At 41.5% G+C, this 25658-nt stretch overlaps 2 protein-coding genes across 8 annotated transcripts in view; both read left to right on the top strand.

The window, feature by feature from the left end:
- PIKFYVE (phosphoinositide kinase, FYVE-type zinc finger containing) overlaps window positions 1-16478 on the top strand; it is a 65299-nt gene extending 48821 nt beyond the window's left edge. For 3 of the 7 annotated variants that reach the window (XM_085299341.1, XM_085299340.1, XM_085299342.1), the window contains 13 exons: window positions 125-280; window positions 1043-1163; window positions 2316-2411; window positions 3215-3298; window positions 3804-3895; window positions 4783-4947; window positions 5505-5564; window positions 5964-6140; window positions 6928-7031; window positions 7289-7417; window positions 8759-9020; window positions 11600-11674; window positions 12615-16478. In XM_085299341.1, coding sequence (XP_085155467.1) covers window positions 125-280; window positions 1043-1163; window positions 2316-2411; window positions 3215-3298; window positions 3804-3895; window positions 4783-4947; window positions 5505-5564; window positions 5964-6140; window positions 6928-7031; window positions 7289-7417; window positions 8759-9020; window positions 11600-11674; window positions 12615-12730 — 1637 coding nt within the window. In that variant the 3' untranslated portion in view covers window positions 12731-16478. Of the gene's footprint in view, window positions 1-124; window positions 281-1042; window positions 1164-1573; window positions 1703-2315; window positions 2412-3214; window positions 3299-3803; window positions 3896-4782; window positions 4948-5504; window positions 5565-5963; window positions 6141-6927; window positions 7032-7288; window positions 7418-7990; window positions 8075-8758; window positions 9021-11599; window positions 11675-12614 lie in introns of those variants that run through there. The other 4 variants (XR_014895134.1, XR_014895133.1, XM_085299343.1 and 1 more) reach the window with 4 other exon arrangements.
- Window positions 16479-20861: 4383 nt separating this feature from the next.
- Window positions 20862-25658, top strand: part of LOC146598920 (uncharacterized) — an 88455-nt gene continuing 83658 nt past the window's right edge. Inside the window, exons 1-2 of the mRNA XM_085299547.1 lie at window positions 20862-20870; window positions 23088-23198. Of these exons, the coding sequence (XP_085155673.1) occupies window positions 20862-20870; window positions 23088-23198 (120 nt within the window). The remainder of the gene's footprint in view (window positions 20871-23087; window positions 23199-25658) is intronic.

Raw genomic sequence — 25658 nt, 5'->3', positions numbered from 1 at the left:
ACAAAAAAACAGAAAAAACTTTAAGTAGATACTGGTGATGGTTTTGCCTGGAGGCTGTTGCAAGTGATATTGCTTGCCATGTGAAATGCTTTCCTGTGTCCTTAACTGTTTTTTGTGCTTTCAGAGGATCGTTTCCTGACCACTTTATCCAGTCAGAGCTCCACAGGCTCCACTCATCTTCAACTGCCCACCCCTCCAGAGGTTGTCTCAGAACAGCTGACCAGTGGCTCATCCTTTGCCAACACGCTTTCTGAACAGGACACAACCAGCAGCTCAGAAGGTATAGTTTGACTGTGGTCTTGTATTCCTTCTTCTGCCTTTCTGTGGCAAGCATGTGGGATCTGTTTAGAAAATGTAGCTTTGGTAACTGTGAAGCACAGTGCCTGCTTCAACCTGCAGACTGAGAATACCTTTTGCTTCTTGAAAGTACACTGCTTCAGGATGAGCACAGATTTGTTTTTTRCAAACTATTTCTCAGACTAATAGCTAGGGACACTTCTGCAGCTGCAAAAGAAGTGTATTATATGCAGACTAGCAAGAGACCTACCTGTTTCTTCTGTTAAGCTCAGCATTGTTTCTTTCTCCTGCCCTCCTTCACTTATTTGCTTTCTTTTTTGTCTCAAACACTTCTCTTTAACAAAATAATAGATGCTGTCCTTGATGCTCTTTGTTGCTATCTTTAAGCTGCTATCTTTAGGCTGCAGGAGTCAGTCAGCATTCTAAAAACAAGTTGTTAGTGCAGATGCTGTACTTCATGCATCACTTGAGATACTCCGTGTGTGTGTGTAGTTACAAGGGCAGAAGAACAATTTAGCGTGGGAAGGAGGAGAGCCTTGGTCTGTAGATTTTCAATACCTTTAGCAACTCACTAGGTCTTGGTCCAAGTTTCCTAACAGAGGAAAGTAACAGTGGTATTTTGGAATTGAAATCTTTTAGAGAAAGATACTTCAGGACTTGATAAAAAGCGATGTACTAGCTTCCTTTCAAATTCACAGCTTGAAATTTGATTATGTGGTGCAGAATCAAGTTTTCTCTGTTCCAGATGTGTTTGATGGACACTCGCTGGGATCTACAGACAGCCAAGTGAAGGAGAAGTCTACTATGAAAGCTATTTTAGCCAACTTGTTGCCTGGAAACAGCTATAACCCCATTCCATTTCCCTTGTAAGTACTGCCTGATATATGTAAATACCAAATTGGCAGCCTGGTCCAATTGCGGACAGCCGTGCGTGCTTCCTCTGCTTCCTAGATCACTTTAAGTCATCACCTGGGTTTTGCCTTTGAATAAACTGTAAATCTTCCTCAAGGCAAAAAGACTTGTCTGTACTAGGTGTTTGTAGGTCACCTCCTTTCCTTATTAATGACTCAAATCCTTCTCCTAGTTCACTCTTGTGTGTATGTGTTATCAATTTCATCTCTTCTTCTGGCAGGCACCTGGCCCCTAGAGCTCCTGGGTGAGGGGAGAAAGGGTGTCTACTAATTTCTCTGCTGCAGGGAGGGAGAGGAAATGTCCTTCCTTACCAAAGACTTACTAAAGCTACATGCTTGCCTCTTTCTTTGTTTTTTGCTTCCAGACCTCTTCCACGGGTTGGACTCAAATGGGCATTGTCTGGGTGTAGGTCAGGTTCAATGGCTACTGCATGTGCCCTCAAGTTCCTTTCCCATGTGAAAATGGGCAGACTGGAAAGTCTTTCAGCTACTYGGTCTGCGTGCATTATAGTGTTTCTTGTTTGTTTGATATGAGCCTAATGTTTGGCAGCCAGAGTTTAACTCTTCTGAATCTCACCCCAAGGTAGTAGTGGAGGCCATGGGCTAGTGAGGTATAAAGTAAATGACTAGAGCCTACAGATAACGGAAAAAATCCAATAGAGATTTGGGAGGCTTTTTGGAGGCTTATGTCCTAAAGCTTTTGTTCAGAGGCATCCAAGTTYGTACTCTTGCTTCACTCTGCAGGCCATGCTGCAGACCAGTCAAAGCAAGCACAAGCAGGTTTTGATACTGTTGGAAACAGTGGCTGCTAAACAGAAATAAACTTGTACTCTAGTTTGGAGCTGGTTTGCTGCTATAATAAACTTGCTTGAAGTGATGACTTTTTTGCCCTAACACATTAACATTTACTTTTGGCCATAGTTATGAATGTGTTTGATGGGAGAAGCTGATCCAGGGCTCTTTGACTCTGTTTTGCAACTTGCGGTTCAAGAAATTGTTTGTATCTAGAGTGCAGTGATGAAATTTGAGTTTTGACCAAAACTTAACCTATGCTTTCCACAAACTACTACAATCTACTAACGTCCTCTCTATTTTATTTTTGTTCAGTGACCCGGATAAGCACTACCTAATGTATGAACATGAACGTGTACCTATTGCAGTCTGTGAGAAAGAGCCAAGCTCCATCATAGCTTTTGCTCTCAGGTACTGGTGTGATTTGCTGTTTCTCTGAGGTTTAAACTAACATATRTCATATTTCTATAGCTTTTATGTGCAAGGAATGCCTTAACTCTGGTAGGGATCAAACAGAGAATTTCTTCAGCTGCTTTGAGAGTTTCTACAACAGCTGAAGTTGTGTCTATACCCACCTTCCACATGTCAGTAGCATTTTTCAACCTGCAGCTGGATTTCAGACTAATGTTTCCCAGCTCAGTACACAAAAAATGAGTTGGCTGAGTGTGGTGTTCCCTGGAAACTGACGCTGTTAAAGAACTGCAAATTTGCTTAGCTCTCTAGCCTAGCTGAAGTTMAACTGAGCTAGGGGACAAGACTGGGTATTTCTAACACAATCTCTCCCTTGCTTGTAGTTATTCATGGAAGGTCTTGTTACTGCTGAGCTCTCCAAGCCATGTGCTTCAGTAAATCTTAGGGCTTGTATGTCATTGGATAACAGACTCGTTCTTAAATTGTGTATGTGGACATGGATGTGGGGAGGAGGGCAGCAAAGCGGGGTGTCTTCTGCAGCATGATCCAGAGCAGCTTCTGTTCCAAGGGAACTAAGACCCAGTTGTGGTGGATGAGTGTCCTGCTGTGGGTTTGTTTCTAATAACTATTTATGAATTGAATCTTTGGGCTGGTGTTGCAAGGACTCCCAGAGAACTGACTTTTTTTTTTTTTTTTTTTTTTTTGCCAACCACAATTTTTAGATTGGTAAGAAAGTACCCCAGTTTTGGGGTATCTGGCCTGACAATCTCCTTTTTTTTTCCCTCCCCTCACTCCTCCTTCAGTTGCAAGGAATACAGAAATGCCCTGGATGAGTTATCCAAAGCATCTCTGAAGAACAGTTCTGAAGAAGGACTCCAGCCAAACAGGTTACATGAAAGGACTACGGTATACTACAGCAAAGGCAGAGTCATATGGTGAAGAAGTGAAAGTTAGGATGGGGGAATGGCCCTCAAATGTGCCTCTGTTGGTCCTTCTGCTTTGTGAAGGAATCTGACATGTTCCATGTCACCAACACGTTCTTACAGCATCAGAGTTTTCATTTCACACTGGGGCTGTGCTGACTTCATCACCTGATCCCCTGGTTGTTTGCATGATAGAGATATCTGGGCCTGAACTTTCCTGTGGTGATGGAAGCAGCTGTTGCAGTGAGGCTCTGAGAGAATCAGGTTTAGGAAAATGTATATTTTTCTCAGGGAGGTGGAGGACAACTTTAGAGAGTTCCRCATTATTACCACTTTAAATTGTATCCCCATTCCCTTACCTGTACTTAGCATTAGGAAGGAAGGAGAACTAGATGTATAGAAGTGAAGCACTAAAATAACTCAAATGAGAGCATTTGTTTGACTTATGTTTTTGTTCCTCACCTTTCAGCATGTCAGACAACAAACCAAAGAGCAGTAGTCCTGTCCGCCTACCTGAGGCAAACATGGGTCCTTCAAATCGCACTGCAGAACCAGAACAATGTAAGACCGTTTTGCCAAAATAATATCTATAACGCTAATTTCAGGTTGAGTGGACTCGAGTCTGAGCTGAGTTCTAGCTCTTGTGAGAGTTAACTTAGAACAAGGAAAATGCATCGTGAGTACCAAATCCAAATTGTTGTAGGTCAGCTTACCAAACTTGCTCATGCTGAAGTTGCAACTTGTCTTGGAGTTGCTGGGATACAGACCATGTTACAGACTTTTAAAGTCTGTGTCCAAGATGGCTTATTGGATTTCTTACGAGATCAGAATATTATCTATTGCTTTAGTCTGTTATTATGTAATGGAACTTGTTTTATTCTTGGGTCTGGCCACCCACAACGTGTTCTGAGCTCTTTGACTATAGTATTGCCCTGCTTGAAAAGATGCTAACTAAAATATTTTGAAATGAAGAGGGGATGTTGTTATTAACTTACACTTCATTTATTTATTTAACTTATTTTTGCTTTATGTTTTCAAGATACCATTCATTCTTTCAGAGGGTAGACTTTTTGTGGTGGTGGTCATAGGGTTCTCCCCGTGTTCTGAAGTTATGGCTCTTATGGCAGCTCCTGTTTTAGATCATCCTTGCTGCAGTTGAAATATTGACACTACACTCGTGCAGCAGCAGTGACTTAAGCAGTTAATTCCCCATCCCTGCAAAACACGCTAGGTCAAATGACTAGCATTCCAGAATGCTGCTTAGAACACTAAATCAGCTAACCTGATGGACCTTGGTAGYCTGAAGAATAGCAAATGACTTCCAGTTGAATAGTATCATCACTCCATTTAGAACAATGAATGACCAATGCTTGTATGAGTCATGCTTTTATTTTTTAAAAACTGCCTCTGTAAATGTCAATACCAACTTCTTTCTTTCTTTACTGTAGCGAAGAAACCGTCTGGTGTTCTGTCTTTCTTCCGTGGCACGGGAGGGAAGAGCCCAGACCTCTCTTCCCAGAAGAAAGAAACCTTGCGTGGTGCTGACAGTGCCTATTACCAGGTTGGACAGATGGGCAAAGAGGGAGCAGAAAACCAAGGAGCGGAACCTCAAGGTACCAATTTCTGATCATCTTTTGCCTTGGACTGTTACTCTTCCCAAACCTCATTCAAACTTAAAGCCCAGAAAGGACTCTAGCTCTGACTTTTTCAACAGTCCAAGATTACTCAACATCCTCTGAAAATGAATGTTTTGAGCACCAAATATAGGTTTCTCCTGAAGGCATTACTTTGCCTTATGAGAAGAGAAATGGAGACTCTCAAGTCCCTGAAACYATAGGGACAGTCCAGACATTGAGTAGGCTACACCTACTCAATTCATTTGAATTGAGCTGAATTTAATCTAGCAGTCCAGACTCTCTTCCTCACTTCCTGTTTAATTTTTAATTGCTGCAGCTCATGGAAAAGAGAACGAAGAAGAAAAAGCTTACACTTACATATTGTATGAACAGCTGTCATCTTCTAGCATATGTAATCATAAACATGTTTATAATTTTAGTTACCTATATATTCTTGAAAAAAACTATTGTGAGTTTACAGGTAGTATCTTGCATAGATTTTTTTTTTGAGTAATAATAATGAGCAAGACTGAGTGATCCCTTTGTGCTTTCAGATGAGGCAGATGGAGGAGATGGGCAGAAGAAGCAGCTGGTGAATCCCCATGTGGAACTCCGTGAGTTGTTGTAATTAATAACTTAATCTTAATTGACATACTCCTGTATTCCCATGATGTACAGGAAACCTTCAACTTGATGAAATTATTTTCCTTTGGATTGCACAGGAAGGAAGGAAGAAGAAAAATTAGAACAGAGCAATGTCATTTTTACTAATCATAATCAATCTCTAATGTGGAAATACTCCACAACTTCTGGTTTTCAGCTGAACTTTTGTTTGGACAGTTTCCATTGGTATATGCTGTAAGCTTATATGGCTTGTTATACACTGCCTGCAAGTTTTCCATTTAAGTCTTAGCAGTTCAAACTTCTGAAGTGGGTGGCAGTGGGGGATGTTTGGGGAAAATAAATTTTACCAGACAGCAGTAACTATTACTCGAGAAAATCTTTTCTTACAGAGTTTTCAGATGCAAATGCAAAGTTCTATTGCCGGATTTACTATGCTGGCGAGTTTCACAAGATGCGTGAAGTGATACTGGGGAGCAGTGAAGAGGACTTTATCCGCTCTCTTTCTCACTCAATGCCCTGGCAGGCACGAGGTGGCAAATCTGGAGCTGCATTCTATGTGACTGAGGGTAAAAGCAGCTTATTCTCCCCAACCTTCTATTTAAATTCTGATTACCCCTAACAGAGGGCTGTTGACTGTGTCAAGTGGCCAATCAGAATGGAAAGCTAAGTGAGTTGTTCAGAGGTTTTCAAAGTTAGATTGTCCATCTCTTTGTACATGCAGAAAAATGAAGTGATGGTAGGGGAGTTCTGTTTCCAGTGGTAACAGCTAAGGAGACAAGTTGAGCAGAAAGCCTGTAGTTTCCTATGCAGGCTTCAGACAACAGACYTCAGTGTAATTCAAGAAATGTATGTTTATCAAACACACTGCCTTTTATTCCGTATGTCATAGCTGATTTGTAGGATTTTTAGTGTTGTTGTGGGGTTTTTTTTATTTGTTTTTGTGGCTGATTCTAGGCCCCTACTTAAAGCAAATTTTGGATAATCTTCTGGAAGACTCTGTAGGTTGTTTCTATTGTCTGTATAAGGCGCCCATGTAGCTGAGGTAAATCTAACTTCAGCAGTCTGTTTTCCCTGATTTGCTAACAGGCTGAAATACAGAAAGAAAGCTTTCAACATGTGGAGTAAGAAAGTCCCTAAAAATGACCTCCTGTAGCTAAGAGTTTGAGAGTTACAGTCAGTCCTCAAAAACTTTCAGACAAACTATTTTAACCACATGATGATAGTCCTCAAAAAACCAAAAAAAAATAAATAAATAAATAAATAAATAAAACAAACAAAACCCACCACCCAACACTTTAAAAGAATACATCATTTGCAGTATGTAACCCTGTTGCCTCTGGCTGATGTTAACAGATGACAGATTCATCTTGAAGCAGATGCCTCGTCTGGAGGTCCAGTCATTCCTCGACTTTGCTCCACACTACTTCACTTACATCACTAATGCAGTTCAGCAGAAGGTAATAAAAAAAATCCTTTATTTTAATAATTTTTCTGTATTTTATAGACTAGTAATAATTTCTGTTAACTTCTTAAGCAACAGAAAGCATGTTGGAGGGTATGAGTTATACTCATAATGTAATTTAAAGATGAAAAGCAGAATTTTGCTAGAGCTCCTAAGCTGTGATACACAGGCAGACAAAACAGTGGCACTTTGAGCAGCTGATTAGTCATTGCCTGTACATAGAAATTATACCCAGTGTATTGTGTTCATCAGAAGCCTACAGCACTGGCCAAAATCCTTGGAGTCTATCGAATTGGCTACAAGAACTCTCAAAACAATACTGAGAAGAAGCTGGATCTGCTTGTCATGGAAAACCTTTTCTATGGACGGAAAATGGCTCAGGTAGGATCGAAGTGTGTTGGTCAGGTATGACAAAGTATTCTGTTCCCCTGCAGTGTAGTCCCTTTCCTGACTGAGAACAGGAAGTTCTGGCTTACTGGTAGCAGTTTCTGGCTTATCAGTAGCCAGTTCTGTTGTTTCTATCTTTGTGCATGCTGTCTATATCTAGCATTGTTCAGAGATAATAATTTGTGCCTATTTCTTTAAGTGATTCTTAGTAACTTGATGACTATATTGGCTTGTTCAGAAAGCTGCAGTGATTAGAAGTCTTATATTTGTTCCTGCCAGTCTAATTATGAAAATGCAAGGCTTTGCTTTTTGCAAAGCTTATAGAAAAACTAAGTAAGCTACAGACTAGTTCATTTAGAAGCAGGCCTCACCTACAGAGGGGTTAGCCAGCTCAGGGGTTGGGGGAGGCCAGACTAATGATGCTTTGAACCTACTGTCCTCTCCCTGTACCACTTAATGCATGGAGCAAGGCTTTGAATTCAGTCTTGTTCTTCATGGAGTAGAAGTGATCTTTGTGAGACAGTAAAATGGAGACAATGATTGAGGGAAAACTGTTTTCAAATACAGAGTTGATGCTGAAAGGAATTTCAAACCAATGTCACATTGGAAACTGTGCAGACTCGCTTCTTTTCACAGTCCTTCTCGATGCCTGACCTCAAAAGGTGAATGTTTCTTGAAAGAAGTAAATTGAGGGTTTCTAAYTAGATGTAGAAAACTTCTTAATCATAAAGGTGGTCAGACACTGAAAACAGAGACGTGGAGAGATTTTGGGTTCCCCATTCCTTGAATTATTCAAAGCTTGACTGGATAAGACCTTAGCAACCTACTTTTACTGGACTTGGTTCAAGCAAGGCATTGGGCTGCAAACCTCCAAAGGTCCTGTTAGCCTACCTTATTCTGTGGTCTGTCTCCTGTCTTGCCAACATGTGTTAGTGTGCTTCTTTTGAGACCCATCTCTCCTTTCAGTGGCCTTGCTTTTGTTGCCATTTGAGTCCCTGGAACCTGTCTGGGAAACTGAGTTTGCCCGAATCATTTAAAMATAGGGACTCACTTTTTTCCTTTGATTATGCTAAATATTAAAAAAATAAAATAAAATAATAACTTGCCTAAAGCTTGTAAATTGAGGTTGCAGMGCTTTCATGTAGGTTTATGCGTTATTTACCACTCAGGAATCTTAATTGTATGTAGTATGAAAATTTTGTTAGTAGTCTTCCTGTTGCCAAGAAGGAAAGGGTTGCCATGCCGTACTGCTTTCTCAGACACCRCAACTGGGTGCATTGAAGCCTCAAACATCACAGAATGATGGAAAGGAGTACTGCTGTTCTCYACTTGCAGGTTTTTGACCTGAAGGGCTCCCTACGGAATAGAAACGTTAAAACAGATACGGGGAAGGAAAGCTGCGATGTTGTCCTGCTGGATGAGAACCTTCTGAAGATGGTCCGGGATAACCCTCTGTACATCCGTTCCCATTGCAAGGCTGTGCTGAGAGCTTCCATACACAGTGATTCTCAGTTTCTCTCCAGCCACCTCATCATAGACTATTCCCTGCTCGTGGGTCGTGATGATACCAACAATGAGCTGGTGGTTGGGATCATTGGTAGGTTGCATTTTGCTTTTTCTTACTTTCATCTAGTGAGGCTGATTGCTTTAGAGGTTTTAGTACTGCTCTTAAAACTGTACCACCATCACAGAGATACTGGTTGGGTGGGTTTGTCCTCTCTGTGCTGGAATGATGCTGCCACCTCCTGTCAGTGTTCAGAATGTTTACATGAATAACAACATATGCAGGAGACCTCTAGGGCAAAGGAAAAAGAATGGAGTTACTGTTTAACCTGCACTTTGACTCTAGTTGAAGTAGGGAGGGATTATTTTTATGCCACTGTGTGTACTCTTTAGGGTTAAATGCCTACATAAATATCAAACTTATTGTTGTGTGTGGGGGGGGTATCTGAGGAGGAAAAATATTGAAGAAAGTTAGCATGGAAGAAGGATGTTAAGCATCACAGGATCACTTGTGATCATGTAGTCTGAGCTGAATAACGTGGGTGGTAATCTGGTAATTCCCTTACCAAATCCCCGTCATGTTACATTGAAGATAGAGCCTCATCTTTAGATAGACAAACTAGTCTTGTGCACAAGACTCAAGATGGCACTGTTTTGCAGGATGTAGAAATGACTCTTGGAAATGAATTGCTCCTGAAACCTAGCCCAGAAATGTTTCCAGATGAGAACTCAAGCTAAGAGGTCTGGATTACTCTATATTACAGTTGAAGCTTGAAAGTCGTTCTAGTAACAATCCTAGTTGAGAACTGGAAGCCCAGCTACAAAGAGCTATAAGTTGTTATTACTTCTTTGTTTTCTAGACATTTTGAATTTTTGGGTGGATGAGATGAGACTCTGCTTCCTTCCTGTGTGCATGTGGATTATACTCCCAAATGGGAAGTTTGACATGATTTAAGAAATACAGTTTATATAATGTTTAAATGTAAMTTCCTTGACTGTGGTGAGAACAACTGTTCATAGTCTGAAGGAACCCTTTTAACCCTAATGTCTTGAAAAATGGAGAACATGCCTACTGCATCAGGCTATGACAGCTTTCTCTAAATGCTGCCTTGAGAACCTGCGTGGTTCTGTCGTGAATTAACCAGAGTACAACTTAAGTTCAAATCAGATTAAAAGCAGTTTATTAGTATAGCTGTAGGGGAAAACACAGAGCAGCAGAGTGACAGTACCTGCTGATATGAATTCTGCCCTGAAGAGGTTTACTGCAGAGTTAATATACCTTTGCATTATAAGGTTTGTCCCTCACAGGACCACAGGTGTGTGGATAAACAGAAAAAGGAGATGAAATCACTTCAGAAGAAGAGGCTCCAACAAAACAAATGATTTTTTTTATTATTTTTTTTTTAAATTACAGACAATATATTCCTTCGACAGCTGGGAACAGTCTTCAGCAAGGCCATTTAGGATGTTTTTTGCTGGATAGGCCTATAAAGGCCTGTGAGACATTAACTATTTTACTTCCACAGACATTAACTGTTTTCTTCCACAATACTCAAGCTGACTTTTTGGGAAAACTGTTAGCATGGACTGAGTTTGAATCTGGGGTCAGAATCTCTAGCTATTTCAAATCCTAATCATGACGAGGATACAAGTAAGTTAGGCCTGTGAGGACATGCGGGGACAGTATTCCACCAACTGATGGTGTCAACTCTAAAGCATTCTGAGGGGGTGTTTTCTAAGAATATTTAGATGAACTGATAAGAAATTTAAGGCTGTCAGGTCTGAGTGAGTTTTGTTTAAAACACTGTGATGTAATATGTAGACGCTTAAGGTGGACTTTTCTAATTCTAGAATTACTGAATTCAAARTTGCGTAATCAAAGCAGTAGCCAAATGTTAGGGGAAAGGCTTACAGACTTCTTTGTGATCTCATTTCTTCTTTTTTGGCTGCGAGCTAAGAATAATAAGTTAAAAGAGTAATAAGATCCAGTAATGAAAATTTTGATTTACCATAGCTTTACGTTTGCAGAACAAAATGTTCATTTGCCTGTAATAGCTGAGCTCCTCTTTTCTAGAGGGCATTTTGAAGCAATACTAAGCTCTGCTTCTTGGAGCACCCTCATCTCTTCCACTCAGGGTGTCTCATGATGTTTCCCATTCTGCATTTCATGAAGACAAGTGGAAAGTGTTCGCTATCTGTCATCAAACCTATAGATGGCTGCAAGGAAGAAGAGGGGTGCTACTGGCCTACCTGCATAGGTGCCCAAGTGTTGGTGTTGCTAGCTGTGGTGGTCAGGTAGCAGGAAGTGTTAGAACAAAGTGAGGGCTTCCTAATGTGTTTCTAGGCTGAGGATCAGCTACGTGACTCCTGTAATCAAGCCCTTAAAACTGATTGAAGGAAAGCACAGTGAATATGTGGGAAATCTGCTTTTGCAGAGGCAAGAAGAGCTGGTTATGATCTTCGTGGGCTTTTGAATTACTGTTTTCACCCTATCCAAACATCTCTGCCAGTTACCTCATTTTCTGGAGATCTAAGTGCTTAAAGTAGTCCTGGCTATAGAAGCCTACTGCTCTGACACCCCTGTTGAAGGGGAACTAGATTAATTTTAGAACAATGCTATTTGAGTTAAAATGTGTATGACATGTTTTTGAGTGGATTTTTTTCTTGTGATAGACTATATTCGCACCTTTACCTGGGACAAAAAGCTTGAAATGGTGGTGAAGTCGACTGGCATCTTAGGAGGTCAAGGTAAGTTCAGAACGAAAGCAAAACTTGGTCATGTTTACTCTTCCCTTGAAAGCTTYTAATAGCTGTACTAGCAAAGCCGCACGTTCCCCACCAGGCAGAGTTTCAACACTAGCTAAACTTGTGCAGAATAGAAGAAATAACAAGTTTCARAGAAATTTATGCATTGATCTGCCTTCTTGAGTGACCCTTTTAAATATTATTAATCCTGGGAATGGAGCATGATCAGCCGTGTACCAGGCTGTTCTTTTCTATTTCTTAGTTATCCAATATTCAGAAAATCTTAGCCAGACATACAAAAGTACTAGCAAGAGCAGATTTGAGCCCTTGCTATCTGATTTCAAATGATGCCTTCTTGATACAGAAAACTAAGTATACTTTTGGGTTGTTGGTGTAGAGAAATCTATATCCAATGGCTGCTAATACTGTCCTGACTGGGGGGAGCTGAGGAGCTTTTTCTGTGGGAGTGAGAGGTGTTCCTATTATGCAATGTTGGCCACATATTAGTAGGAAGGGAAGGGAACACTTGATCTCACTGCTGAGCTATTTGCAAAAGATGAGAAGAGCATGTCTATAGAGTGAAACTGTTACTGGGAGGGATTTGCATTTCTGTTGGAAAAAGTCAAAGACAAACAGGAGGTGGGGGTGAGGCAAAGAAAAGTGATCAAGGTTGCTCTAAGAAGCCTAGGTGGCTCCTGCAACCTCAGATATCTCAATTCTGTTTTAAGGATTCAGCCATTGACTTCACTTGTCTTGTAGGTTGGCTTTTTTTTCTTAAGAAAAAAGATAGTAAATCTTGGTTCCAAGACCCTTCCTTGTACAGAATGTCTGCATCATTCTGCTGTCTAGTGTTGTAATTTCATGTGAAACCCATCTGTACTGCCATATTTATACAATGGACTCTTCAGCCCACTTCTAATTGCTTTTGATTTTTACATATTAGGTAAGATGCCAACAGTGGTGTCTCCAGAACTGTACCGGACCAGGTTCTGTGAAGCTATGGACAAGTATTTCCTGATGGTACCAGACCACTGGACAGGGCTGGGCCTGAATTGCTAAGCTAAAACCCATATTGGGAAAGCRCAAGAAGAGAATATTGTAGACTGCTCCCTTCCTGCAGTCTCCCCAGCAGTAAGCAAAAGGATTGCAATTCCATGTCTGCACTGACCATGTGCATCTGAAGTGTAAGATCTGCTGGTTGCACTTTAATCCTCTCTTGGAGACTGGCAAGTGAGCCAGCCTCTTTAAGGACCCAAGCTATAAGGTACCACTGAAGAACATTGATAAGAGACCTTCCCCCTGTCAGTAGGGAAGGTGATGCTATCTCCATACAAGAGCACTGAAAAAGATGCTATCCTGCTCATGATGGTGTAATTTTGCATAGAAGTACATGATCTCTGTAAGTCTTACACTCTCTGTGTGGTGTTGAATGAGTAACTTATGCTTCTGTAGTGGATGTATGGCACTGCAAGTGTGAAATAAACCCCCTTTCTGTGGGCGAGTGAGAGAAGAATGAAGTTAACTCCAAAGTTCTGCTATGATTGCAGTGGTTTTTAGTTGACCTGTTTATGATCCATGAGTAGCTTGTCCTGCTTATGCTCTGTGGTTTCAACTTTTTCTAGCTTCTATAAAAAAAGTACTTGAGGGTGGGGGTGTGTGCATGTGTGTATATATACTTTTTTAAGGCAGCTCCATTACTATAATGCCATAACCCTCTAAATGACTACATCTTTTAAGTGTATTGTACTGCAGTGCAACTCTGTCCTCATCAGTCATAATACTGCTTAGCTGAGTCCCATAAAAATAGGTTAATAGTCATCTGTACACTGCAAAACTCAAAATGTATTGCTTGGATCCTAAAAAGTAGTTTGATCTAAATGTTGCCCAAATCCTGGGAAGTGGGTAATTAAAAATCTACCAGTCTGTTTAAGCAGGACTTGAGTATGTACAGTTATGAAGCTGGTTAACCCTTTGCTTAGCAGAACACACTAATTTGCAAGATGTAGTGAAGGACACTGACTCATTGAGTGACAACTTTTTCCTTACTGATACTAACATCCGTGGCAGATCATTTCAAATCCATTTCAGTTCCCCAGGACTTTCAAATAATGCCTTTACCTCCTACTCAGACCTTGCAAGGAGAGAAAAAGGTTTTATTTCCTTGCATTCATGACATTGATGAGAATGAGCATCCAGATCTCATCACCCTGTCTTTGCAGTCCTGATGGAAAACTGTCTCTTCAGCAGTATTAGATTTTTGCACCACTGAGATGAATGTTCTTTTTTTTTTTTCCTGTAAAAAGGAAAACCTGAGCTAGCAAGTATCTTGTGTGATGGATAAGATGTGCAGAGATCTGTGAATCTCTATAATATGACAATAAGCACTTCTTTCCATTTTTATTATTTTTTACCTGTTTTTGTAGGTGACGAGTTTACTTTTTAGCTTCAATATAATAATATAGGCCAGTAAATAGTTCTTGTATGTGAGTTTGAGGAGCAAGAACACTGTCCTTGGATTTCTAATCTTTCATGTAGGCGGGACTTCAAATGAGCATGGAGTCTAAGATAGCTGAGCCCTTTATGACCTCTTGCTCATTCTGGCCAGTTGTTTGGTAATGCCAGTTTTATTGTAACTGGAGGTTGAAATGTGCATTTTGTTCACCCCTACTTCTGTGCTCACTATTTTCTTCTGCAGCAGATGGTGGTGGCCCTATTCAGGTGTGCCAGCTGGGCAGCACTGAGAAAGGAAAATGCTGACAGTGAGAACTGAGCTATTGGGCTTTGAAAACAGCCCATACAGCTCMGGTGTGAGCTGCCAGGAGGCAATGCTCATTTGTGTTCTCTAGTGAAAGAAGTTGTTGGTTTTGCTTTGTTTGTTTCTCTCCATTCCCCCTCCCCCCTGCAAAGCCCAACTAGAGGATGAGAAAAGATGCTGACCTTGAAGCATCTTTTGATGCTTGTGATGTTTGAATGAAAGTGTTTGCACTTCCTCTGCTCAATGCAATCTCTTTCTGGGGATGCCGTACAGAGAGCTGCAGTGATGCCCTGTGTTGTGGAGAGAGGACAACTTCTGCTTGGTTCCTCTGGCCCAGAGCCCCTCCAATCAAGCCAGCTCTTCAGGTGCAGCCAGGTGCCTCTGGAGCACATCTTGCCTCCTGTGTTGAAATGTATTCGCAGGATGGCTAGCTGTGTGCAGGGCTTTTCTGGTCTTTTATAATGAGGAACCAGCCTGTCCATCAGCTCAACACTACTCTCACTTCTGTGACTTCCACCTTCTGTCTTGGTCCATCGATGTGGAAGAAAACCTGCCATGCAGCCTGAGTCTGTTCCAGTCTCAATTCAAGCTTACGTGTGTTTCTCCTCCTTCCTTTCCTAAAGTTTATAGCATGGAACCTTGACTTGCCTGAACAGCTAAGGTGACACCACAGCAGCTGGTTATGTTATCTTCCCCCTCCATCAGTATGTGGAATGAGTGATGGAGCATGGATATAGGCAACGTCAAGGCRTCCGCACTAGGCTGCTGTGGAACAGGATGTGCTAGCTAGCCTGTCACCAGTAGCCCTTGCTTTGGTGGTATGTGGCTGCACTTAAACTGCTTGTGTTTCAGAGTCCCAGACAGCTGGTTCTGGAGCAAAACGGTCATCCAATTGTAGCTTATGTTCCCCTGTACTGGCCATGACAGCATGAGGCTCTAGGCGCTGTGTGAAATGAAAGAACCATCCACCCTGACCAGCCTTTTTGTATCCAGTGAACACAGAGCCCAGAGGTGTGAATTGCGACCTTGGGCTGAAGTCATAGCCATTAGAGGGATTTTTCAGACRTGATCTTGAGCTAGAATCAGCAGCTAAGTTTGAGTCGGGATGTAGCTGGTAGACTATTCCTGACCAGACTGGAGTGCTTAGTAACTGTACTAGTCACGTGTAACACAGCAGCTGCAGCATTAACAGGAGCTAGGACATCTTTGGATGCCTTGTAACAAAGCTGTGAGCATTTCTTGCTAAAATCCCAGCAGTTGAACAAATCTTTCCAAATATTCCCTTCTTAGAATGAGAACCATCCTGGCATTTCACTTGCTACAAAGCTGACTTTCTCCAAAGAAAAGCAATACTTCATGCGAAAGATGTTTGAGAAGCCCTTCTTGTGGGGCTATGTTAGGCCTGCATCCTTGCAGCATGCTGAGGTATGTCTTAAGGGAGCAGTCTAGGTATTACCTGAGCCCTTTGATTAGTGTAATCTTTTTTTTATTTTGTTTGGAAACTAATTTTTATTGTTTGTGTGTGTATGTAAGCAAATCCCAGTTGCAATAACAAAGACTTCTTCTCCCTCCTTCCCCTCCCCCCCACCCCGAGCTACATTCGCTCTTCTTTTGTATCAAGTTGAGGCCTTGTGGCAAACATCTAAATCTTGTAAATCTTGTCCCAGTCAGAAGTGATGACTGTTGAGTCATGACACAGACAGTAGAATGTCTTGCAGTGACTCAGGGCTGTGTTCTTGCCCCCCAAACGCACATATGAGGGACTCTTGCTGGTTAAGTAGCACTGTGGGACTCCGGTGGAGTTACCTGCAAATGGGCTGTCCTCTGTGAGAACGAGCAAAACYGAATCAATTGCTCATGAACAGGAGGCTGGACTAGCTGTTATTCAAAGCACTTAATGTACCATAATGTATGTATTTCTAATCTATCTTCGTTCAGCTGTATTTTATAAAACTGATGTACTGAACTATTTGAGAGTAACTGCCTTGACTACTTGGAGAATCAAAATGTAATGTATATAGATGGAAATACAAATAAAGAAGCTAAAATATACTTGGGTCTATTCCATGTGRTGGAGCAGTTATGTTTCCTATAGCGCCCCATTTTCCTGAATCAGAGGCTAAGCACTTTGCTTGCTCTATAGCAATTGCTCTGCTGAAGATCGGCAGCTCTGTATGCAGTGCAAACAGTCCTGTCGTGTGTCTATACTGCACAGCTTGGCTCTTCTAACAGAGCAGGACCTTTGGGCAGCTCTCCAGGTCAGTGGTTTCTGAATGTGCAAATAACCTGATGTACTCTTCTCCCATCCTCTCCCCAGCTGCTTTTAAGGCCCCAGAGCTGTGTGAGACAGGGAGCTGGTTCTGTCCAGCAGATGGTAGTGTTGTCGTGGCCCGGTGCTTCCAAGAGGCAGACCACACATTCCTTGGGAAAAGATCTCCAGGTATTTCCATGGTTATCTGTTAAGTGGATTAGATAAAGAAAAAAATCAAGGAGGAGTAAAAGTTTAAGGCATACTTTCATTGCTTCATATTAACCTGATATATAGTAACCTCTTCTCCTAAAGCGAAAAATGCATTATTAAAGGGAAGTGAATTGTTGTGTTCCTAGACTGTAATGTGCAAAATTTAAAATTTAAGGCTCTTACCTTGTATTATGTGCTGTTCCCACTTCTGCCAGGTGAGTTTTTTCCCTTATGTGCTGCTGTATGAAACTGTATCGGAAGCTGACCCCAGCACAGGAGTGTGGGCAAGACTTGGCCTAGGAGAAAGGCAGGATACACTGACAAAAGGCAGCACTACTCTTGAATTCAGTATGGTGCTGTTGGATTGTTTGCAGTGCCTCACAGGGGAGGACAGAGTTTCGATACAAAAGGAGATCGACTGCTTTGCAATCATAGGACTGAACCACCTCAGTCTGGCATGATGAGGACAATCATGAATGCAGGGTTGTTGGAACAACATTCTTCTAATCCTTATAAATGGGACTGCTGGCACCAAGTAAAAGCCAGGAGTTTGTGCTCTAAGCAAGCTATGTTTTGGTCAGTACTAGAGTCATCAATAGTAGAAGATAAAACAGTAGTAGAGTGCTTTTTCCATTGATTTATCTGATGGTTTAGGATGATGGCCTGCTTCCCCATTGCCTCTTGATTTAGTCAATGCTACTATTTAAAAGAGGAGGGAGAAGGGGGAAGAGCTCAGTATGAGCTCAAACGTGTATCTTGTCAGTGTCTTGTTCCCTGGCTCCTGCTTCCCCCTTGTGACATGGAAGTTGCACACCAAGTGATATATGTGAGAACAGGAAGCGATGCTTCGTTTGGATGATGGAAAACAAACTGGTGCTGGAATCTCCTGTTATGAATTATTGTCGTATRCACCAAGTTTTGCAGAGTTTCAAGCTAACTATTTCCTTAAGCMTCTGTAGAGGTTCAAGGTTGTCATAGTACAAAACCACACTCATTTACACAGCTTTTACTGGTTATGGAGGCTGTTTTTCAACATAACACACTGCTGCAAGCCACTAGGAGTTAAAGCATAGKTGTCAGCAGCCAGCTTTCTCCATTCCTTTACTCCACGTTTTCCACCTTAGTTGAGACTGTCCCTGTCATTTGTGGAGCTAGTTTTACTGTACATCCTTTCTGGTGATTACTGGCAATTTCTCTATTAAAGGCTTTGCTTGTAGGTCTGTAGTTAAACCTGTGTATCAGAGTTCACTGACGTTTAGGTCTCAGGTTTTAATCTTTCAGAGTTCCCTAACTAGTCCTTCAAGTCCTTTGAAGTGTAGTGCATTTGAAGCTTTGGAAAACATGACTCTAGTCAATGAATGTATTGTTAAGTGCCTATGAACTTGTCGGTATTCAGGTAGAGGCTTGCTTCCATCTGTGGGAGAGAATTTGCTGTTACTCTAATACAACTGAAGTCATGCTTTGTAAAAAGCTACACATTTATGTGCTTTTGTTTTGTTTTTCTTTGTACAGTAGGCATGTATTTCACCTGCAGGCTTCTAGCCAAATCATGATTCATTGGTACAAGGTGGTGGGGGTCTACAAATGAACAAGTCATATATCCTCGTAATTATGGTTTTGCTGTGCAGCGGAGCTTACCTCAGCCAGCTGGGAACTTAAGCCAAATGAACATGAAGTTGTATGTCAAGATCTTGGAAAAGAAATGTATTGTTGCATGTTTAGACAGTTGAAACGAATTCAATAGAAAAATAGAAGAGACCTAGGAATCCAGCTGAAGTTCTGTTTAGGCTACATATTCAGGAAAACCTGACTAGCACTCTACCATTGCTCTTGTCAGTACGGGACAGGTGGGTAGTTACTTATGTGGTTAGCAGCTTGTCTTGGTGTCTGACTTCTGGTTTTGTCATTCATTCCTTGATATTTGTTAAGTGCTTTAAGGGCTGTAATCTGGAAGCCCCTGCCTGAGAGTAAGAGTGCTCCAGGCAGCAGGGCAAGAAGTAAACTCTAGGAGGGAAGGCTAGGTGCATGTCTTGCTAGCTACCATCAGCCATGGATTATGGTGTTAGTGGAGGCTGTGAYGAAGGGTTTCTGATGGATGTTACTATGTCCCTGTATTTTAGCACAGAGCTGAGCAGCTTTCCTTAAAGTGATGTGAGAAAGGGTGAGCTCTTATAGCTGGTGCCACTGAGGTGGAGGCCACTGTAGAACTGAATGATGCCACCAACAAGCACGTGGCAAAGGRGTAGTGCAAGCTCCTGGAGACAGCTCCAACAACCTCTACTGGGTTTTTGAGCCCACATGGGCAAAGTCAGTCACCAAGTTTCCCTGCCTTTTGGAGGGTGAAGTGGGGAAGCGAATATGGAAGAGGCACTCTGGGCAATCAGTTTCTTCTCTCTGAGCCTGTGCTGGTGCATGCTACCCAATCTTCTCTTGGAGACTGTTCAGAAGAGTAAGATAACCCTGGGGCTCTGCAGACTCTAGGAATGCAGCCAGCCACCTAAATTAACGCTGACAGAGAAGCATGCTAGGGAAGAAAATTATCAACCTTAGCAAGTTGCATTTTAATTCTTCCAGATTGTTTACAGCTATCTATGTCTATAACAAGTAAACAAGTTCTGGGAGCAGGAGAGATGTGCAGGTCAATCACTGAGTCACAATTTAACAGCTAATTATACTGATTAACCTTTCTAATTACTATCCTCTCYGTTTATTGGTACAACTTCCCAAGAAAGCTAATAGCTTAAAGCAGGCAGATTACCATCCTGGGAAGAAATTCACTTTAAAATGGTGAATTGAAGAATGTAAAAACGTAATCTCTTACCTTTTGTCCAGGAGTGTTGTACTAATAACTTAAATRTTTAAGATCAGAGGGTACTGTTGTGGTCAACTGCACTGTGCTGTGTAATGCAGCATGGATTATTTGTACCCAGTAATTACTGCATTGGATAGAGATTTCCTTTTTAGTTAAGCAAACATGTCAAGTCTGCTTGAAGCACAGAACTTGCTCCTCATGCTCCTATGGCACATCCCTATCACACACTACTGCTTGGCTAGAGAATGGGGCAATGAAGCAGGAGAGGGCCACTGTGTTACAATAGGGATGCCCCACAGATAGGAGTCCTAACAGTGAACATTTTTGCGTGCAACCTGTTCCTGGATTGCTCTTCTAGTTGCATGGCCCCAAAGGTAGATTTGGGGCATAGCAGCAGTATGTCTCAGAGCATGGAGTCTTACACAATGGAAAAAAGGGGGAAAARGTCTGTTTTAGTGAAGTTCAGGCCCATCCTTCTGACAGAGGCTGAGTAGTATCAGTGTAGTATGATAAGAGTTGTGTGTTCTTGAATGCACATGCTTGAGTGACCTGGCTTTCAATAAGAATTAGCCTTTTATTGCAAGACATCTTATTTCATCTCCTTCAGACCCTAGTTTTCCTAAATTTTTGCATCTTTATCACTAGTGGCTTTTTTTAGCCAAAACATCCATGCCAAAAGTTACTAAATAAGAGGGGAGAGTTTATTTCCAATGTATTTTCTGTATTTGTTTTCCAGGCATACCAGATGGTATGAATCATGGAGGAGGAATAGTATGTGCAGTTTGGGTGTTCAGCTCATGTGCTGCTAGCCTGAAGGTGAGAGAGTCTTCTCTCACTCAGAAGAGAGTTTCTGGTAGAGATGTGAGAAAGAGCTTGCTTTACACCTCTGATCCAGCTGCAGGCAAGTGAATGCGCRACACCTTTGTCATTAGCAAGCAAGTGGTAACAGCTATTAGGGCTATCTCCTGCACCATTGGTGAGATTTACAGGGAGGCTGGCCCCATCCATTCAAGGMCTGAGGGAGTGAAGTTTCATGGGTKAATCCTCAGCCTGGGACAAGGGAGCACTGTGCTACTGTGATTGGTTTGTGTCCAAACACTTGTTTGCACTGTGACTGCTTCTTTAGCTACCTGCTTTTCTGATGTGTATGAAAAGGGCATCCATGTCACAGGTATGTGGGGTACATATGCAAACACACAGGCTGACTAGAAAGTGAATCTGAATGACAGCTGGAAAAGTAGAGGTTTAATAGTTGCTGGCTGATGTTTACTCAGCATGTCTAAGAACACCTATTACTTAATCATTCCTGGAACTGTGTCTATGATACCCATAGGTGCCTTTGGAAAAGGATAAAAGGCAGTGAGGCTATTTTGTTAATCACCTTAGACCTATAGTCCTATACAGAGTAATTGGAGGTCTAACCTGGAAGTGTGCCTGCTGTTTTGCTTACTTTACAGGGCTCCTAAAGTGGGCAGGTATCTGCTTTTGCTTGAAACTCTCCTCATCAGYGTGAGGAAGCTACAGGCCAAGGAAGGATGGTCAGGTTGTCTGCAGAGTGGAGCCACAATTCCCAGTCCCCTTGGCGCAAGGGAGAATTGGGGCCTAAGGAAAGGTCAGTCATGCCCCAGCACTTAGCTGGAGCAACTGGCTGCAATTGCGTAGCCGGGGCTGGAGCTCTCCATGATATGCCATCCTGCTACCTGGACTGTATTAGAAGTGGAGTCACAGGTTATTTAACATTTCACAGAAAACAGGGCTGAGCCATAAAGATGTATGACAGTTGCAGGGAATTATGAGTATGATTTCTGGCCTTTGCCAGTCCTCTTTGCTTTCATTAGAACTGCCTGTAAGTAAATAGATGTGGTAAAGATCATTTCAGGAGTCAAGTATTCTCCATGCTATATAACTTACCACATCTCTGGTTGAATCCTGTTAGACCTCTGTSTTTCTCTCCCAGTGTGGAAGCAGAGATGGTCTAAATGTAAAGCTTTCACAAAGATATTTTAAAGTTATTTCATGTAATTCAGTTTTCATGGAGGAAAGTGCAAATGCTGAACACTTCTCAGAAAAAAGCTGCAGGAAAGATTTTCTGATGGAAAAAATATACTTCCATCTACCAGGGAGAGAATAAATTGAAAAAATAAGATCAAATCAGAACTAAACTAAAGGTAATCAGATATAGATTGACCCTGAAAAATCTCAGAAATCAGAGCTTTAAGAAAATACATTATTATAATTCTGTCTTTCATTCGCATGCTTGGCTTGGTAATAAAGTCAATTTATGTTGTTACTAAGCTGTGCATAAGATTTTTTTTATTACATATTCTTGGACAAGATATGTAAAATTGAATATTATTACTAGGGAACGTAGGTGTGATTACAGCTGTTTAGCAGACAGGAGTGGGTATGTGTAGATTCACAGCTTTGCAGCAGAGGCACAACTGTTTGTGCTATGAGATTTTCAGTCTAACAAGTGAAAGGAGCTGAAAGCTTTCTGATTTCAAGATGGAATTGGGAATAGTCTCTTCAGATTTGGTGCCTGCCTTTTACTATTTTTTTGTGTTTTTCCTTMCATTGTGCTAAATTCTGCCAAGCTATCTGTAAACCTTTTCAGGACCTTTTGCTGTTTAATAAAGATTCAGTGGGGCTTTGTTGAGGACAAGTGTTGAGATTCTGTTGGCTTCTATCTGCATTGGTTTGTAACTTTGCTTGAGCTTCAAGAGTAACCAGGGATCTTACCGGTTTCCTTAGTTGACTGTGTGCCTATTTTCAAGGTAGAATAAAGTTAATATCTGAAAGACAGCGCTTAGGCCATGTCTGGCTTTTAGTGTCTGAAAGGGCTTAGGTGGGCTTGGAACAACTTCGGAGAGGGTAACCTATTCAGACCTCTTCCAGATTATGGTAGAAAATACGTAACAAAAAAATCTGAGATTTCAATTTGAAGCACTACACAAATTGWATGTGCCGGTGTTTCTTAAATGCAGTTTCTGATAGGAGAAATCTGCTCTGCTTTTAAAATAGGACATGTTTGTTTTGAATTGAAGCTTGAAAAACTCAAAAGGGTGTATCTGATTCTAGTTAACTAACTATTTRGGAATCTATCTCTAAATTAATTTTCCTTAGGCAAATACAGCACCATTCTAGGGGAGAATATTGTTTTTGTTTCCACTCTGCTGCCATCAGAAGTTTATTGGTATAGAAGTGTTGGCAGAGAAAACTGCCATGTATGTGAGAAATGAGATTCATATTTTCTCTAGGTAGACCTGGAAAAGGGGCCCATTTTGTATTTGAAGAGATGCCCCTTATTTAATACTTAATGCTCCACAACCTCTCTCAAGTGAGAAGCCAGCAAGGGGTATTGATCAGCTGACAATTTGTTTTTGAACAGGAAGCTCATGGTGATAATGAATGTATGGCTTTGCGCAGTGAAACAGACTTCACAAGAGGACGTCGTACCCTGCAGCCCATATTTCAAATACAGCTCATAGGAAATTTTCAAGTGAGTAGGAAGTCTTAATAGCAAGCACAAGTTCCAGAGCAGTAGAAGGAATCTTGGGGAAAAGCTTGAAATTTTACTAAGATGTTTCATTTTCCCTGATAGAGAAATAAATATATTACTGTGGGGGTTAGTTTGACAGGTGTGACTTGGATTTTTTATGTGTCCTATTTAAAGGAAAGCATAAAAACAAACAGAAGGAAAATGAAAAGCTATGTTTTTGCAGTASACAGAGACCAAGACTCAGCCATACAATTTCGAGTGCTAGCTGAGGCTCTGGTTATATATATATGTGTGTGTATATATATAAAAAAATATATATATATATGTGTGTGTGTGTGTGTGTATAAGAAAAAAACAAATTGGGACAGGGCACTGAGGGATGCTGATGGTTGACATTAGATGCTCACTGATTGCACATTTTTTCCTAGCAGAGGTGGTTGGAGTTAGGGAAGGTGCTCGTTGCAGAAGCAAATATGTTTTCTGTGGCTTACAAGAGAGAACACTAGTTCTCTACAGCAGTATAATTTGATCCAATATTTGATTTGCTGTATTCTTTGACTGCTACTGACTTCTATTTGATAGATGCACTCTGTTACTGAGACAGATGCCACAGTGGGGCTCCTGAGAACTCCAGGAAACTCTTGTCGTTTCTCCTGTGATGTTGCTCTAAACCCCCTTGTTCTTCATTAAACACTTTCCACTTCCATAATTGTATGGTATGTTTCAGAAACACTCAGAAATATCCCTCCCAATTTAACAACCAACACTTCTGATCTTTCAGTCTGAATTACTGGTGGATTTGTCTTGGCTCTCCTTCCTTTGGATTCTTTGAAATACCAATATCATGTTCTGTCTGCCATCAAAGCAGCTGATTACAGTTTCATTCAGCTACTCTACGTAGCAGCATGCCCACTGTAACAGTGGTGGTGTGTTGTAAGAAAACATTCATTCCTTAGGACCTTACCTTTTACCAAAAACTTACCACGTCAGCACCATTTTTTATGATTTTATGAGGATCACCAGCAGTTTCCTGGTAACACAAACAGTCCTGTTTGCAAATTTATCTTCCAGTTAGGGAGTTCAGACTGTGTGGAAGCTTCATCTGCATACTTTYACATACTTGCAAGCTGAGGAAGAAGGTTTTCCTGCTGGACTATGAAAGTTGCAAATATGTTGATTTTTTTTCCTACTCCCTTTCAGCCTGTGTCAGTTCTCTTGCAGTGACTAGTTCATCCCATGCTCAATCAATAATACTTAGACAGGTCTGCCTCTAGCTGATATAAAATAACATGTCAGCCACATTATCATTGACATGGAGACCTATCTTTCCTTGATATCTTCTGCAATTTTTAGGGAAGCTGAAGCTCCTCCATCAGTTCGGCAGTCAGAGCAGTTAACTCTCAGAGTCTGAGCTTGGCTGAAAGAGAGGGGTGCCTTGCTTATCGTTATTTGGTAGGAGACAAGACACTGCTGGTAATCAGTAGTACCTGTGTCTCGAGGGCCCACGGCATGGGCATGATGTTCCTGGCCTAGAATCTGAAGGAGGCTGGTGGTTTAGCCAGTGCATTTCTGATTCAGGCCTTGGATTTCAGCCCTTAAGGAAGTTCCAGGTAATTGTTAATGAAGGGATAATGGATATTTGTTTGTCTTGGTCCATTCCTCCTAAACTGCAGAACAGGCCCTGTACTTTCCCCTTCACCTTGTCTCTTAGATCTCTCACACCCGCAGAAGTTGTTGGCCTTTGCATGCTGGTGCGGAGATCCCGCTATTTAGCATGCTGGCTGATACTGTCCTGTAGTGCCCTTTTCTCTGGTATATCTGCTGCTTAGGCTTGGTCACTACCCTCAAGGGACTTACTGCCTGTTTTCTTGCTTTTGTGCAACTTGTGAAATTTTGAGCTCCATGAGGCCTGGATTCAGATCCCTATAGCACTGCATTTATCTATATGAGAATAAATAGTAATCATGAGAGCAAGGGGTTGTAGAGTGAGGTGTGGAAATCATACTGGAAAACAGTTTAACTTTTAATAAATGGTAATGTAACAGTTTCTCAGGTTGCATGCTTCCTGTTGAAACCTCTGACTGATCAGTTACTTGCTCCTATTTAGTGTCCTCCTTTTCAGTCTGTGTTGCGGATTATGAAACTTTGTGGAAATGCATCTGCAGACAAGACTGAACTTGGTAGTGGTGTAATGGTGCTGTGCTGGTCCGATGTATTTTCTTCCTGCCTCTCTCTGCTTACAAGTCAAAACATGCTTTGTTATTTAGAGCTCCAATAAGGTCTTTCAAGCTTTCATCCTTCAGTAGTTGCCAATTTAAATCTCTGCTTCACCGTTCGTTGTTGTGTTGTGTCACTAATGCAGTTATCAGTGTGCTGGCTGCTTCTCTGTGAGTAGTTGCTCTGCGCTTTCACTGGGCTCCCCTGGCCATTCACGGATTTGGCAGAAACCTTACATGAATG

The sequence above is a fragment of the Rhea americana genome, unplaced genomic scaffold, assembly GCF_003343005.1.
Source record: "Rhea americana isolate MKP2758 unplaced genomic scaffold, rheAme1 scaffold_15, whole genome shotgun sequence".
Taxonomy (NCBI): Eukaryota; Metazoa; Chordata; class Aves; order Rheiformes; family Rheidae; genus Rhea; species Rhea americana.
Note: the sequence above shows the minus strand (reverse complement) of the source record. Positions and strands in the feature narration are given on the sequence as shown.